This window comes from Bombus vancouverensis, chromosome 18 (genome assembly GCF_051014615.1).
Source record: "Bombus vancouverensis nearcticus chromosome 18, iyBomVanc1_principal, whole genome shotgun sequence".
Classification (NCBI taxonomy): domain Eukaryota; kingdom Metazoa; phylum Arthropoda; class Insecta; order Hymenoptera; family Apidae; genus Bombus; species Bombus vancouverensis.
In genome coordinates, this window is record NC_134928.1 from 1,298,206 (window position 1) to 1,315,256 (window position 17,051).

Below are 17,051 nucleotides of genomic sequence, written 5' to 3' on the forward strand. Positions count from 1 at the left end.
AGAACTTCGAGAACCCCTTGAGAAAATCCTCATCAATTACTTAGACGTTTTTAATATGGAAACAGACTCATTACCATGTACCAACTTGACAGAACATACAATCGCACTCAAGACAGACAAACCTATAAACATCAAATCTTATAGACCGCCCGAATGTCATAAAAAGGAAATCGAGACTCAAATCAACGACATGTTAGACAAACAAATCATAGAACCATCGGACAGTCCATATAACGCACCAATTTGGGTAGTTCCAAAAAAATTAGATGCATCAGGCAAACAAAAATGGAGAATCGTTATAGATTTTAGAAAATTAAAGGAGCAAACAGACCAAGACGCGTATCCTTTACCAAATTCGGACGAAATACTCGAGCACTTAGGCAAAGCTAAATTTTTCTCGGTCCTAGACCTCTCGTCAGGATTTCACCAGATACCTATGGAGCAAAATTCCAAAAAATATAGTGCATTCTCAACCCCACAAGGTCACCTCCACTATAATCACATGCCCTTCGGCCTTAAAAACGCACCGGCGACGTTTCAACGTATGATGGATACCGCGCTACGGGGGTTAATAGGAAATAACTGTTTCGTATACCTGGATGACATTATAATATTCGGGAGCACCATCCAAGAACATAACCGAAATCTAGCCATTATACTAGACAGACTACAAAATTTAGGATTAAAAATACAACCGAACAAATGCGAATTTTTGAAACCAGAATTGGAATACTTAGGACACGTAGTAACAAAGGAAGGAGTAAAACCTAATCCCAAAAAGATTCAAGCCGTGAAAGACTTTAAAACACCAAAGACCGCGACCCACATAAAATCATTCTTAGGACTCGTTGGATACTATAGAAAATTTATATGTAATTTTTCTGAAATCGCAAAATCATTGACAGATCTCACAAAAAAGGACACTCCATTCCATTAGACCGATAGACAACAACTTGCATTTGACACACTAAAACAAAAACTCTGCGAAGCCCCTGTACTACAATATCCAGACTTTGACAAAACATTCACATTAACAACAGAGGCAAGTAACGAAGGGTTAGGAGCAATACTCTCCCAAGACGGACATCCATGCTGTTATATATCCCGAACTTTGAACCCTCCTGAAAAGAATTATTCCACAACCGAGAAAGAGTTATTAGCAATAGTATGGTCAATCAAAAGACTAAGACAATACCTACTTGGTAGAAAATTTAAAATTCAAAGCGATCATCAAGCCTTGAAATGGTTAAAGAATGTTAAAGACCCCTCATCGAGACTCATGCGATGGCGTTTGAGACTCGAGGAGTACGATTATGAAATCGAATACAAAAAAAGAAAAGAAAATACAACTGCAGATGCTCTATCCCGATTGTATCCTATCACTAATGAAGAAATCCAACCCAATGTAGAAAACCCGGACTATTATGACGAGTATATAGACTGAAAAATAAATATCACCCCAGCTCCGATAACCCAAAAACCTAACAGACCACACTTTAAACAAATTACAAAGACCGAACTGGGAGACTTTAACGAACAGCATTGGTTGCGTCAATTAACCAAACACTTTATTAAACACCGAACCGGACGCTTACAAATAGGAATAAACGACAATAGCTTCAGCACGTTAGAAAAGGTAAATATTCAACTCATGCTAAGGTTTCTAACAACTAGATTCCCTCAAATTAAATTAATATTTGGACAAGATCCGCCAGTAGACTACGATAACGAACAAAAACAAACGATACTACGCGAAAATCATAACGAATTAGTAGGACACTTAGGTATACACCGCACCGTGAAACGAATACAAGAGCACCATCACTGGACAAACCTAGAACAAGACGTTACAGAATTCATACAAAACTGCGAAACCTGCCAACGAGAAAAGCTAAATCGTATCAGGGCCAAGGAACAACCTATGATAACTGACACACCGCTTAATCCTAATGACAAAATCGCAATGGACATATTCGGACCTCTCACCAAAACCAAACGGGGCAATCAGTTTATCCTGTCTATCCAAGATCAATTAACCAAATATCTCATCCTCATACCCTTAAAAGACCAAACAGACAACTCAATCATCAACGAACTTTTGGATCACTATGTGTACATATTTTCCGCACCAAAAAGTATTCTGACGGACATGGGACGAAATTTCGTATGTAAATTGATGGACACATTTGAAAGGGCTTTCAAAATCCGACACATAAAAACCACTTCTTTCCATCCACAATCTAACGGATCCCTTGAACGAACGCATGCCGTAGTAAAGGACCTTATTCGAACTTGTACGACCGACCGACAGAACGACTGGGATGAAAACTTAAAATTAATATGCATGGGATATAATACTTCAGTACACGAGACGACCGGACATACCCCATTCGAACTAACATTTGGACGACAAGCTAACATGCCATCCTCAATATCAACCACTCCTAGCCTAACCAGAGAACAATTGTTTAACCTCTGGAAAAATCGACACAGCGCCTATATAGCTAAAGCAAGACGAGTTACCGAATCTAACAAAAAGCGATACCAGAGGGATCAAATGCGAAAAATTATTAAAACACAGACGATATTCCGAGTAAAAGATAAAGTATGGGTACATAACGATCACAAAACTAACAAGCTAGACCACGAATGGCTAGGACCTGCAGAAATCCTCTCATCCAATCCACCCACCTATCTTATCGAATATTCCAACGGTCACACGCAAAGAATCCACGGTAACAGGCTAAAACCCTACCTTTCAGGAAGAAGACCATAATATGGATCATCATAACACTCGAGTACATTAGAAGCGATCTAGAAGTAAAACCATTAAATTACGCCAACATATTCCTGGAACACATTAATAATTGCTATCTGTACAACGAACAAATAGATATCACCCTTATAGTAGGCCTTAACGATCCAATTGACCAAATAACGAGACAAAACTTTATGACTAACCATATCGAACCTTCAGTTCAAAACATTCAACTAATTCTAGATCTAAGCAAACTAAAGGTATGGATAAGAGATAACAAACTTATATATACAATAACTGTGCCGCTTTTGGAAAACAATGAATGGAAAATAACTAAAATTTACCCGATACAAACAAAACTTCCAAACAAAACTCTGTATTCATTGCGCCTGTAATAGAAACTGATTTAATACTAACCGACTCAGAACAACACACCTTTGTCGATAGTCACTACTTAAACAAATATTGTAAAAGAACTCAACCGAGTCACAATAGACTCAATTCACCCGAATGCACATCGGAATTAATTAATAATCGACAGACAGTCAAAACTTGCCCGACTGCTGTCTTCAAGCTGGAAGAATTGACGTTCGTACCTTTGCAAACGGAAAATCATTATATTATTATTCCTGCGAAAAATGTACAAATGTAAACTTTTCGAATGTCTACGCCGATCACTTCCTAAAAATGTACGTATCAAAATACTCTGCCCTACCGCTCGCGTAAACAGGATCGATCAAACATCAACGGTACCAAGGACGGTCACCTTCCAAAATATCACCGAAGACGAAGATGAGGGGATCATTCAACTTAGAAGCCCCACCAGAGCCTTACGCTTTAGCGGAGCAAAGCAAAACTAAGGAGGGGGGAATGTCACGGTGGTCGTGAGAACGCAGCGAAAGGATGATTATATCTCACATACCTTGGCCAGCAAAATAGCGACTAAACAGTAATAGAAACCCTATGTGACCGGCATCCAGCGATAACCCCTCCACAGGAACCAAGTCCTTGATATAAAAAGGTATCTCTCAAGTCAGTACTGGACATTCTTTTCTGTGCTGTTTGACCATTCTGTATCGTTACTCTGTCAGTGTTTAATAAATTTTCTGATAACAATCAAAATTGAAGTACGAATCTCTCACCTTGCTTGCGAAACGTGAAATTACCCCGAATCGACGTGACAGTTCCAATAAATGCGTGCCATTTCCTCGAATCTAATATCATAGCAAATGCCAATACCTATTTTGCAGCCCTTCACATCGAACGTCGTTAGGGAGTTACCAGGACTGAGTGAATCACTCTCTCGAAAAGTAATCTTATTAGGAATGTCGATGTCGAATAGATGTACCTAATAACATAAAAATGTAGTCGCTAATTCTATTGCTGCAACTTTTGTAATTTAATATCAAAGTTACCAACTCCTAAACTTTAATTATTTTTTATTTAATAACTGACAGCGTTTTTATCACTTTCTTTTATTAAAAAATCTTATCATTTAATAATGTTTAAAAAGGAGAAAAAATAAGTATTTTCGTATGTGAAAAATTTATACAGCAACAAACACATTACAACAAAAATGGGCGTTTCCCGTATCATAACGTATTTTATAAACCGTAAATTATAGAATTGGTTATAGTATACGTATGTACATATGTATATTCCTAAATTATTCCCAGATAGAGTCACTTTCTTCACCCCAATATTTTCAAATTCAAAGCCATAAAGGAATATATTACTTACCTTTCGGTGTTTTGCTATCAAAGTTCCATCGGGACCCCAAATAGTACAGGTATTGTACAATTTATCGCCCTCTATTTCAGGCATCGTACCACCAACTACATAGATGTTGTTTTCTTTAGCTGCGTTCGATGAAGCAACGCTCGTTTCACCATCAGGAATACTCTCGGCGTATTTTGGAAAGTACTCTGCATTGCAATATTTCAATTAATGAAAAATAACTGTCTTTTGTTCCAACCATAAATTAAATTGAAATGTTTGTCAGTTTTTTATTTTCTAAATTATCAAAATAACTAAGTTTTATATTTCGACTTAATTAAATATGCAATTACTTAGCGAATAGTATATATAATAAATTGTTTCTACAGGTTCAAAATGAAAAATGAATATTTAGAAATATTTAATTACGACAATGCTATTTGTGTTAGCATCAGTGGCTTGTTACTCAACGACTTTGCTAGTACTTTTTGAAACATAAAGTTAGTTTTCAATTAACACTTATACTAGAGGCGGAATTATAAATGCAAAATAATTGATAATACTAATTTATAAGTACCTAATTATTAGTATGTTAAAAAACATATTTATACAATAATCACGATAATCATGAAAATGGGGAAATCCTATATTCTCGAATCAATTCACAATTTATTTTGTATATTAATTAGATTCCGCGCTCATCAGTACGTACTCACTGGCGACATCGAGAAAATGTATCGGCAATTCCTCGTACGACCAGGGGATCGGAAATATCAAAGGATATTATGGCGCAGCGCGAGTGGAGAAACAGAAACATATGAGCTTAACACCGTAATACTCTTATCATAGAAATAGAAGCAGTCCTCAATTCCCGCCCGCTAACTCCTATCTCCACCGATCCAAATGATCTCCTAGCCCTCACTCCCGGACATTTCCTCATTGGCGATTCATTAATGTGCTTACGTGATCGAGATTTCAGAGACATTCCATCGAACCGACTCTCCAAATGGCAGCATATCCAATAGCTTAAACAACATTTTTGGAACCGCTGGCATAAGGAGTATTTGAACGAGCTAACCAACCGCAATAAATGGAGCAAGGGTGGACACAGCATCCAAAAGGGCACAATCGTCATCCTCAGAGAGGACAACGTTCCCTCTGTCACGTAAAATAACAAAATAAAAAAGGAATTTGAGGTAAAAAATAAAAAAAGAAAACTTTATTTTTTTTTCTAACATCAATACACTTTACAATCTACTTCCGAACTCTAGGCGTGACTTTCTAAGACTGACTCTTATGATTTTACTTTCGATCGGATCCGATTACTTTCTTTTGTCATCCCTCAACATCCCCACCGTCCATGCATTTGCTAGGCGTCCGCGATCGTTGCCACGTGCTCTTTCTTCTAGAACCTTCGGTGGAAGGACCGTTGGGATGTTGATGGTTCATTAGGCACTTCAGCGATATACATTGTCGCCGAGTGCCGCCACATCTTTATCTCTATCGTCAGTCCGTCGGATTTGAAGTATGCCGGTCGTGACATACCACCCTCGTTAGATTGATCTTGGTCCTCTAAGATCGTAGTAGAATGGAGTTATTTAAATGTAGATCAAAGGATATGTTTACGCTTTTTTTTTCAGGGATCGCTATGAATTGATTTTCTGCATGTGATGGTACAAAAGTTATTTCGTTAATCTTAAATATAGCAATTTTACAATATTTGTTAGTGTTCGAGAAGCTAATAATGTCAGAGGCGTAATGATGTTGTAGTTTTCGATCGTGAATTGGTTGGGTTTGTTTACAAAGCGTAATTCCTATCCCGTGAATTTAAGGCAACTAATTAAGGGTATTGTTACTAGTGCTAGGGTCAGCATTATCCTGAAAAAAGTACGCTTTCAATCGGTTACCATGTATCTTTTTCTTAGCATTGTCGATAGAAATAATGTAATAAGGAGTTTTCACATCGTTAATCCTGTAGGGTCCTAACCATTCAATGTCCAACTTATCTCTTTTATGGTCGTTGTGAATTAAAACAAAGTCTCCTTTCCTAAACACAGTCTGAGTTTTAACAATCTTTCTTTCTTGGTCTCGCTTGTATCGTTGCTCTGAATAAGTGTTTTGTGAGCTGTTTCCCAATATTTATTCAACTGTTTTTGCCAAAGTGAGTACATATCATCATAGGTAAGTGTGGGAAATTTGGATGTTGCGGAAGGCAAGTTAGCTTTTCGCCCAAAGGTCAATTCAAAGGGAGAGAATCCTGTTCCTTCATGTTTCGCGGTGTTGTACCCTAAACAAATGAAATTAAGTACTTCATCCCATTCTTTGTCATTGTCGTGTAATGCAGTACGAATTAAATCTTTAACTGAGGCATGCGTTCTTTCGAGGGATCCGTTACTTTGTGGGTGAAATGAAGTTGTTTTGATGTGTTTGATTTTAAAAGCTTCTTCAAATTTCGTCATTAAATCACTAACAAAATTTTGTCCCTGATCTGTTAGGATCGTTTTTGGTGCCGAAAATATGTAAATATAGTGTTCAATGAGCGCGTTAATTATGGATTCAGTTCGTTGCGTTTTAAGGGGAACTAGTATCAGATATTTCGTAAGTTCATCGTGTATTGAAAGTATGTATTGGTTTCCGCGTTTGGTTTTCGTCATCGGTCCTATGATGTCCATAGCGATTTTGTCGTTAGGGTTAAGTGGCGTGTCTGAGATTTGTGGGGATTCTTTGGGTCTGATACGTGTTAGTTTCTCCTTTTGACATGTTTCGCATGTTTTCACAAAGTTTTCTACTCTTTCTAAAAGTCCGGAAATTTTGAATTTATCCTTGATCCGTTGATACGTTTTCTGTATCCCTAAATGTCCTACGGTGTCGTTATGGTTTTCCTTTATTGCTTATATTATTTCGTTTTCGTCTAGTTTTAAGATGGGATTAGGTGCATAAGTAATTTTCTTGTACGTGTCGTTAAAATATATTAGCATGAGTTTAATCTGTGTTTTCTCTAATTCAGTGAAATCGTTATTTCCTATGCCGATTTTTGTTGTATCTTTAAGAATTTTGTAAAGTCTTCTGATCCAAAGTGTCTCGTCGTATTCTCCTAAGTCGTTTCGAGTTAATTGGTAAAATGTTTGGTCATTTGGTTTAATTTCTAAGAGTTTCGGATTCTCGTTGTTGTCTTTCCATGCGTTGAATGAATTAGTGTGATCAATTACTAGGTCGAGGTTAACTACTTCGTCGCGAGTTACTGCGTGAACTCTAGATAAAGCGTCTGCAGCTGTGTTATCTTTACCCTTTGTATATTCGATTTCATAGTCATATTCTTCGAGTCTAAGTCTCCAACGAATCAGTCTGCTAGAAGGGTCTTTGCAATTGTGTAGCCACTTAAGAGCTTGGTGGTCGGTTCGAATAATGAAGCGTCGTCCTAACAAATATTGTCTTAATCTTTTCACGGCCCATACGATGGCTAAGAGTTCTTTTCTGTCGTGGTATAGTTTCGTTCGGGTGGATTCAGTGTTCTTGAAATGTAACAACAAGGATGACCGTCTTGCGACAGTATTGCTCCTAGTCCTTCGTTACTTGCGTCGGTAGTTAAGGTAAAGGTTTTGTTAAAGTCTGGATAAGCTAATATTGGGAAATTACAGAGTTTGTCTTTTAAAGTATCAAAGCTAATCTGGTGTTTGTCAGTCCAATGGAATGGTGTGTCCATTTTTGTTAAGTCAGTAAGGCTTTTCGCGATTTTGGAAAAGTTTCGAATAAATTTGCGGTAATAACCTGCTAAACCTAAGAATGATTTCACGTCCGTGGCATTGCGAGGTAATCGAAAGTTTTTTACAGCGTCTAATTTCTTGGGGTTTGGTTTGACTCCTTCGGATGAAACTACATGGCCTAAGTATTCTAATTCCGGTTTTACGAATTCACATTTGTCCGGTTGCAATTTAAGTCCTAATTCTCTGAGTCTCTGAAATACTATCGTGAGGTTTTCGTTATGTTCTTGAATCGTTTTTCCGAATATCACTATGTCATCCAAATAAACAAAGCAGTATTTTCCTACAAGTCCAGCTAAGGCTCTGTCCATTAATCTTTGAAAGGTAGCGGGTGCGTTTTTAAGTCCGAATGGCATTCGATTGAAATGAAAATGCCCTTGCGGTGTCGAAAAAGCGGTATATTTTTTAGATTTCTCGCTCATTGGAATTTGATGGAATCCTGAGGATAAATCAAGCGCCGAAAAGAATTTTGCGTTTCCTAGTTGTGTTAAAATGTCGTCTATATCAGGTAAAGGGTAAGCGTCTTGTTCTGTGAGTTCATTTAGTTTCCTGAAATCGATAACTATCCTCCATTTCTGTTTTCCTGAGGCGTCTAATTTTTTCGGAACTACCCATACCGGAGAGTTATAAGGGGATTCGGATTCTTCTATAATATTTTTCTTCAACATGTCTCCTATTTGTCGCGAAATCTCGTCACGGTGACATTCCGGTGGTCTATACGATCGTGTGTTAATAATTTTGTCTTTGGTTAACGAAATTGTGTGCTGAGTTAAATTAGTACAGGGTAAAAGATCGGTTTCTAAATTAAAGATGTCAATATAATGGAAGATAATCTTTTCGATGGATTCACGGATTGGTTTTTCAATGTGATCTGTTCTCACTAGGCTTTTTAGTTTTGATACGTTGGAAAAGTCATGAGAATTTTGAATATTGCTAGAAATTTCAACGTTTTGCTTACCAGTGTTGATAAAACATACTTTAGTTGGTTTGCCTTCCAAATAGATTGTTTGAACTCTGTTTTCTCCAGGAGTCAAATGTATTGGTTTCTGAAATAAAATGGTTTTGTCGTTTAATCGGATTTTGTCATTGGATATTGAATAGTTATACTTCTCTAAATATGGTAGCCCAATGATTCCGTCTTCGATAATAGGGAAATTGTTCGGTACTATGTGAAAAATGTGATCTTGTCCAAAAATTCGTTTCGTTACGTATTCGTTAGTTTCGTATTTGTCTCGTCCCATAGAAAATTTTTGTTTAGGCCCTATTTGTATCGCGTTGACAGTTTTGTTACGTTTCACCAGGTTTATCCCTGCTCCTGTGTCGACCAGAAATACTCGCTCTTCGGTTCGGGTTGACAAAGGTATTGCGAGTAGTCTTCCCGTGACGATGTTGACTCGTATGTCTCGTACGGTGCGTCCATCTCCTGGTTCGATGTTGTTTCTTGTATTTCGTCCCATTCCTGGACTGCCTGAATCCTTGCGGGTGGTCGATCGCGCTGACTCGGTGGTAGAAAATTTTGACACTTGTTGGCAATGTGTCCCAGCTTTCCGCACTTGAAGCACTTCATCTGCGCGCGTTCAGCAGGTGATCTATTTTCTACTTGGTCAAATGTAGCAGGTTTCTGAGCTACTGGCGTGTTAGGCGATTTTGATGGTACATTAGATCGTCTTACCTGCATATGCTGGTTGTCGGGGCGATTACTAACCGAAGGTAAGCGATTACATGACCAATTAGGTTGTCGTTCTTCTCGCAAGTAGCGTTCTACATCGGCTGCCTTTTTTTCAGCTTCCGGAAGATTCAAGGGTTCACTGTTTAATAGTATTCGCCCTATGTCGCGTCTGAGTCCCTTTAGGTACACACGAACAGTCTTCTTCGTGATTTCTTCAGTCATAATTTTACGTGTTAGTGGTTGTGGGTACTCATTGGTTACTGCGTACAGCAAACGGTTGAGTATTCTTCTAAACCGAATATTAAAACTTTGCACTGATTCCTCGCGTCCCTGTCTCAACTCTCGTAATTGTTCTTGGTACTCATCCGAAGTCACTTGTGCTGCTAAGTTATTTCTCAGTGCGTCGTACAGATCACTGTAACACTCAATAGGAATGTTGCGAATACTTTGGGCTGCTTTCCCCACGATTTTTTCCACTTTTATTGCTTTCAGCAATAGATCTTGCTCCATACAGCGATCCTTCATACTTCTCACTTCTTTGATGAAGTCTTCAACTCCTACATCATCATCTCCGTTGAGCGTTGGGATGTAGCGTATTGCATCCTTAGCTCGTAGAGTGGGAGGAGCGGCCGGAAAATAGCCTCTTTCTTCCACCTCGGGTTGTTCGATGTCGAGGTGGACAGGTGGGGTGTCTGGAGCTGCTAACCCTGACAGTTTGCGTGCTTTTGCCATATTCACGGTGCGATTGATTGCTGTCGACGCACTTTCATTGTCTTCGGTGATAATGGAAGCAAATTCATCGGTCGCAGGGGATCCGAACCCAGTCCGTAGCGCTGCGACGGTTTTCCCGAGATTCTCGATTTCTGCTGCCCTGTGTCTATTCTCTTCGTCATTTTGCATAGACAAACGTAACATTTCCTCTCGTAAAAGGGCAATGTTCTTGTTCTGTTTTTGAATACTGTCCCATATTGCTCGCAACATTGGGTCAGTTGAGGTTGAAGTTTGAGATTCGTTTGCCTTAGACATTATTGCGCTGATTTATAATTTTCAGACGAAGACGAGTCTTGGCTACTGAAGCTAAATTTTCTTTCACGGTAACGTACAAAGGAATTCAGTTTACCTTTTATTGTTACTTCACTTGGTTCGTGATAGTTACTTTGTTGTTGCGGATGACCGTAGTCCCAAATAATTCGATCTTCCGTAGATGATGAATGTCTTTTGGTTTCCGAACAAACACTTTTCACTATCCTGGCAGGATCGCCAAAATGTCACGTAAAATAACAAAATAAAAAAGGAATTTGAGGTAAAAAATAAAAAAAGAAAACTTTATTTTTTTTCTAACATCAATACACTTTACAATCTACTTCCGAACTCTAGGCGTGACTTTCTAAGACTGACTCTTATGATTTTACTTTCGATCGGATCCGATTACTTTCTTTTGTCATCCCTCAACATCCCCACCGTCCATGCATTTGCTAGGCGTCCGCGATCGTTGCCACGTGCTCTTTCTTCTAAAACCTTCGGTGGATGGACCGTTGGGATGTTGATGGTTTATTAGGCACTTCAGCGATATACATTGTCGCCGAGTGCCGCCACATCTTTATCTCTATCGTCAGTCCGTCGGATTTGAAGTATGTCGGTCGTGACAGGCGCATAGTTGTCGCCAAGCAGCGAGCCCTAGAAACGTCGACTTTTGTCCATAACGTTTTCGACACAAGAAGAGCCATACGTGATCATAGGCGCGAGCGGAGGCGTGAACCGAGCATAATGGGGGTCGTCTTCCAAACAAGATAAAGAAATGATCGAAAGGCAATCAGTCCCTTCTGACGAGTCAAGCGTTAGACATCGAGAGCTCTGACGAGCAAAATCAAAATCATATAGTTTAACGAATTCATTAAGAGATATCGTAAAGTCGAGTCAACTTTGTGTAATTTATTCATCATATTATTGTTAAATATATTACTTTATGTTCATCTGTTAATACAGTGTTACTTCATTGAACCACCTCTGCTATCTTAATCGAAACAGGGGAACGACTATTTCACGGCGTCGATTAACAGAATCGTAGCGAGAATTTACGCCTCTCGCTGACGCGTTTTCCTAGCGATTGCGTCTCTCCACGAAAGGTCGTAACAGTATAAAAAAGAATATAGTCGGACTGCATGCCGTTGAATAGGGGGGGGGGGGAGGCAGAATTATAAAAAAACGAGGAAAAGATAGAAGAAGAGAAGGAGAAAAGGGAATGAACATGCGAAAGTGTGGAAAAATACCTGGAAGAACAGTAGAGGAAACGTGGACTGAAATCAAAAAGAAGATAAACGAAGCAATGCCAAAGAAGAAAGTGAAGATGAGGAAATGGGGTATGGGAGAGAAAGCGTGGTACAACAAGGAGTGGAAAGAAAGGAAAAGAGAGATGAGAAGGGAGATGACAAAGTTTATGAAAGGAAAATGCAGCAGAGAAGCGCTCATAGAGGGAAAAGAGAAAAGAAAAGACAAGAAGCAAAAGAAAGCAACGGGGGAAAACGGGTTAGAAAATGAGGTACGAAAGTATGCACCGAAGGAAGTGGGGGTGGCGTTATGGGAGTTACGGGGGGGCTAAGGTTAATTCGTACAAAAAAGGCATGTTTCTGTGAATTTTTTGTGACGACACCAGTTAGAATCTCTTTATTAAAACCAATAATACACTAAAGTATGACATTCGAAGTATATTGTATAAAATTTTCACGGACGTGTCTCGGAAAAAAGTAGAATTGCGGTGCCTCTCGTAACTTGGTGCTGTATCATCTGAAATCAAAAAATTAAAGTTCATTCGTTAGGAAACAGTTTTCTCCAGGTAACGCTGGGAGGATTTTTCGAAATTTTAATTTTTCACTTTTTTGGAACACTTTGAAGGGAAAAAGCGATTTTTTGCGAAAAAATCGGATAATTTGTTATTGTAAAATAAAAATAACTAACAAATTTGAAAAAACTCTCCAGCGTTACCTCGTAAATTATGTACAGAAATAGTGTTCAAAGGGGCACCGGGATCTGGGGGGTAAGATTAGGTATTATATAGAGAGCGAAACATCTGCCAGGTATCAATAGCACGTTCGGGTCGGGTAGGTATTAAAATCCGACATGTATGAAAATACTCGTAACTTTGTCAATTTTGCTCCAATCGACTTGAAATTTTGATACAATATTCTTAAGATATTATGCATTCAATTAAAAAAATACAAAAAAATTTAATACCTTACCCCCCCCTTAAGGAGAATATGGAAATAGGGAGGGGATACCAGAAGATTGGAAAAAAGGAGTACTACATCCAATATGTAAGAAGGGGGACAAGAGAGTAGCGAAGAGCTACAGAGGAGTAACGCTAATGGATACAGCATACAAGATCTATGCAGAGATACTGGACGAACGACTGAAAGCAGAGATTGAAAACAAACTGGAAGATTCGGATTCAGAAAAGGAAGAGGAGTGACCGATGCGGTTTTTCTGATAAACCACATCATATACAAGCAGCTAGGTAAAGAAAGAGGGAAATTATATGCCTGCTTTGCGGACTTAAGAGCGGCGTTCAACAGACTAATCAAATATATATACTTAAATATTGTTAATTCCGGATTGGACGGGTGTAAATAATCGACAAGAAGTTATATAACATGTGAAAATAAGTCAAAAATGAAAAAAATACAATTTCTTTAAAAGACGCATAAATTCGGAAGTTTATCGTACTCGTATACTAGGACAATTTTTAATTAAATATATCCAAATCCTAATTTCATAAAAGTGAAGCCATTTTCGCAGATAAAGTAACTTCCTGCTGATTGTTTGTTCATACCCAGTCTATAATTAGCCACGTTCAAGTATACTTGACAAATTTTCAGACTCGCTTGCTTGGAAACTAAACCACGGACGAAAAATTTGTATCATATATTCTCTTACTATCTTTTCACATGGAACCATCCCATGGTCGTCTGTAAAGGTTATTCGACCGAATCCTGTGAACTGAACAAGATGCAAACAGTTCCCATACTATTGAACTTTAAAACAACTGATTTCAAGCTAATCGAACGATAAATCGTAACCGCGAGAATGCGATTAGGTCACATTGGTATTAGGGTACTTCGTCGAAGACAGCCCTTGGACCTTAAGGGAGTGCCCTGAATTACAACGTTCTAAAACAGCGTCTTTTTGTGATTTTTTTACAATGGAAAGAAAGAAATAAAGTTATTGAATTGTGTGGCATGCTTTTATATATATTTAACAAATACGAAAAAATTTTTTTTTAAATAAATAATGAATCCAATCCAATGGCTTTAAAATTAGTGTACTCACAGATTATAATTTCTTATATTTAATTACAACATTTGCATTGACTATTTTATGCTTTGTTAGGGCATACGAAAATTATGTTGATGAAATAAAATAAATAAATAGGATAAAAAAACATAAAATAATATAAAAGGAAATTAAGTAATATGTGATAATATAAATAAAATAAAACAAAATAATTAACTAACCAATTTACAAATAGAAACTTTCGAAAAAATTCAAAGAAATATGTTTACTGAATTTGATCCAGAATGTCGGTAGGCGCCACTTTTTATCCATCAGTATGTATCCAAGTTTTGACTATGATTATATTGTTCAAGTTTGGAATTTGATAATTAGTAGTGTAAATTTTGTCAGTTACATATCAAATTTTTTTATGTATTTCGTTTTTGATTACATGATGTCAATGGATCAAACATCTAGATTCGCGTCTATTATATCGTTCGAAATCCAATGCTCAAAAGGATGTAAAGATCATTTGTCACAAAAAATTTTGGTAAAGATTATTCGCCAGTGAGAAAAAATTATTGGCACCTGCGTTATCCGGAAGGATAGCGGAGGCCCTTCGCGGTCCCCCCAAAAAGATCTGATAAGTCCCGCCGGAAGGCGACATTGCCTTTATATATGTGTATTTATATATGTGTTCTATCCTTGTTTACGGGAGTGTTAAACGTCTCTCCTTTCATACTATAAAAAAAATTTTTTTTTTTTTTTACGTGGAGGAAATCTTCATAGACACCTTACTACCCTAAGTGTAGGTGGGCAGAAGGTAGTGCCGGATTCTTACCGGCTAAAACCTCCACGGGCGGGACGACAGTGGACTAGTGTTGTGCGAGTTAATCGTCGAGGCGCTGTGTGCTTAACACCAAGCACGTTTAACCAAGTACTCCCAGAAAGTGCATCCATCAACACCACACGCAAGGGAGGGGCTGGCCGCTTGCATGTGTAGTGATCATTTAATAAATGCTGTATGTTTCTTTTAATAAGAAACTTCCATTCTCTGGGAAGTGTTCGGCTGCTCCTCTGTATGCCGCGGATTCGAACTCGCGACACGCCGTCTTCAGTTCTGGGCTTTAACGAGCGTAGCTGCTTGCCCCGCCGAGCTTCTAGCTGATTGGGAAGTATTTGATTCTTAATGTGGCAATGTATATCATAGAAAGTGTTCTAATTAGCCTCTTGAGGGACTGTACTTTTTTCATAGCCCTCTCAAAATATAAGGGGTAAAGGTAAATAATTCCCTTAATTAAATCATTATTATTAAATCCATTATAAAGCTCTTAATATATTTTTGCTGCTATTATATTTCTTGTAGTAAGAGTAGTGTTGAGAGGCAAGGAGAGGATCCTGAGTGCCCTACGTAATGAGGAAAATATAGTTTTGGGCCATGTGCAAAGGTAAGGTCAGAGTCTAACGGTTCACTGTCAGGTAACGTGGAATGACGTGGATTTGGGTATGGCTGTTGTCACAGCATCGTCACCGAACTTCACTGGTTCATCGTCCTCAGATCAGTCAACATATCTTCGTTAGTTGCCATCCTTAGATAAGTCAACATCTTCTTGACTGATTGTCCATCTTTAAATCAGTCATCTGTTTAACTTATATCTATGCGCACCTGGCATAACTGTCTATGTCGATAAAGTTGCTGGAATAAAGTGTACGTTGTAACTTGTTATTCTCAGTGTTATAATCAATTCAACTACCTCTATTGGCCTAAACGAAATAGAGAATCGATCATTTCGTGACGTCGATTGTCTAATTCTAACAAGAATTTACGACTCCCGTTGGCGCGCTTCCTCGCGATCGCGTCTCCCCGCGAACGATCGATCAGTAACTATAAGATATAATTTATTATTATCTACAGTAAAACAATATTGCATTCAAAAAGATAATGTGACAATTTGTTTTAAATTCATTAATTCATATTTACTATATGACAGAAGTTAATTCAAAGCACAACTACCTTTGGAAATATTTAAATTTCTGCCATCGGTAGTTTTTGTTGCGGTAAATTTTTCATTAAAGAATATCATCTAATGCGATATATTTTAACTAAATTTAAACGTGTCTTCGCAAACCATGTACCTGTTAATAGTCTCTCTCCATGTGTTTATATGACATAAATATTAATACAGTGGATTATAAATATTACGTTGTCCGAAAAGTTTCTTTCGTTTTATAAGGAAATAATAGAACCACAACATTTTTTGCTTTGTATTTATTTATTGAATTATGTATAAATGATGTATGTTCTAACAGAACAAAATGAATTTTAATCTATATGTAAGAATTCGTAATTCCCTCCATTCCAATATGTCACATTAATAACTTAATTATTGTATTTGTCGTTTCAGGTAAGTAACATTGAAATTTGTTATGGACATCTCGTTGATCACGTCGCATTGAAATAACTAAGTCATAACTGAAGGTACTGTCGTTATTAGTACGTTTGTTTATTGTGTAATATCGGAATATATTAAAGGTGTAATTTTGTCCGATTAATTATAATTTATTAATAATGGATTGAAAATACAGATATTAGTTAGACAGAGAAACGATGTTTGATTAACAGGAAAACTAAATGCAACGCTCGTATTTACAACAAATAACTTGACAACTATTTGGTAACTCTCTCTCTCTCTCTCTCTCACTAGCAACTCTACACTCGACAACACTCGCAACTCAATTCTAACGACTCTATGCTTCGACGTCTCGATCAACTCTGACCCTCGCCAATGCATTCCTGCTCGGTCGTGCTCGCTCTTGCTCTCGTCCTCTCTCTCTCTCACACACACACACACTTTTCGGCTCACATACTCTGGCCTCTCGA

At 37.9% G+C, this 17,051-nt stretch overlaps 1 protein-coding gene and 1 pseudogene across 1 annotated transcript; both read right to left on the reverse strand.

The window, feature by feature from the left end:
* Positions 1-3,920: 3,920 nt before the first annotated feature.
* On the reverse strand, positions 3,921-5,015 carry LOC143304051 (omega-amidase NIT2-like). The gene is made up of 2 exons (XM_076626384.1): positions 4,499-5,015; positions 3,921-4,106 (listed from the first exon to the last, which is right to left on the reverse strand). The coding sequence occupies exons 1-2, from the start codon at positions 4,580-4,582 to the stop codon at positions 3,921-3,923; spliced, it is 270 nt and encodes an 89-aa protein (XP_076482499.1). The 5' UTR covers positions 4,583-5,015.
* Positions 5,016-14,802: 9,787 nt separating this feature from the next.
* LOC117160436 (U6atac minor spliceosomal RNA) lies at positions 14,803-14,917 on the reverse strand (annotated as a pseudogene).
* Positions 14,918-17,051: the final 2,134 nt, after the last annotated feature.

Bases quoted from the DNA above. Each gene is read 5' to 3' on its own strand.
- LOC143304051 (XM_076626384.1), bottom strand. From the start codon at position 4,582: ATGCCTGAAATAGAGGGCGATAAATTGTACAATACCTGTACTATTTGG. The intron at 4,107-4,498 runs GTAAGTAATATA...TTATGTTATTAG, and splicing joins TGATAGCAAAACACCGAAAG to GTACATCTATTCGACATCGA.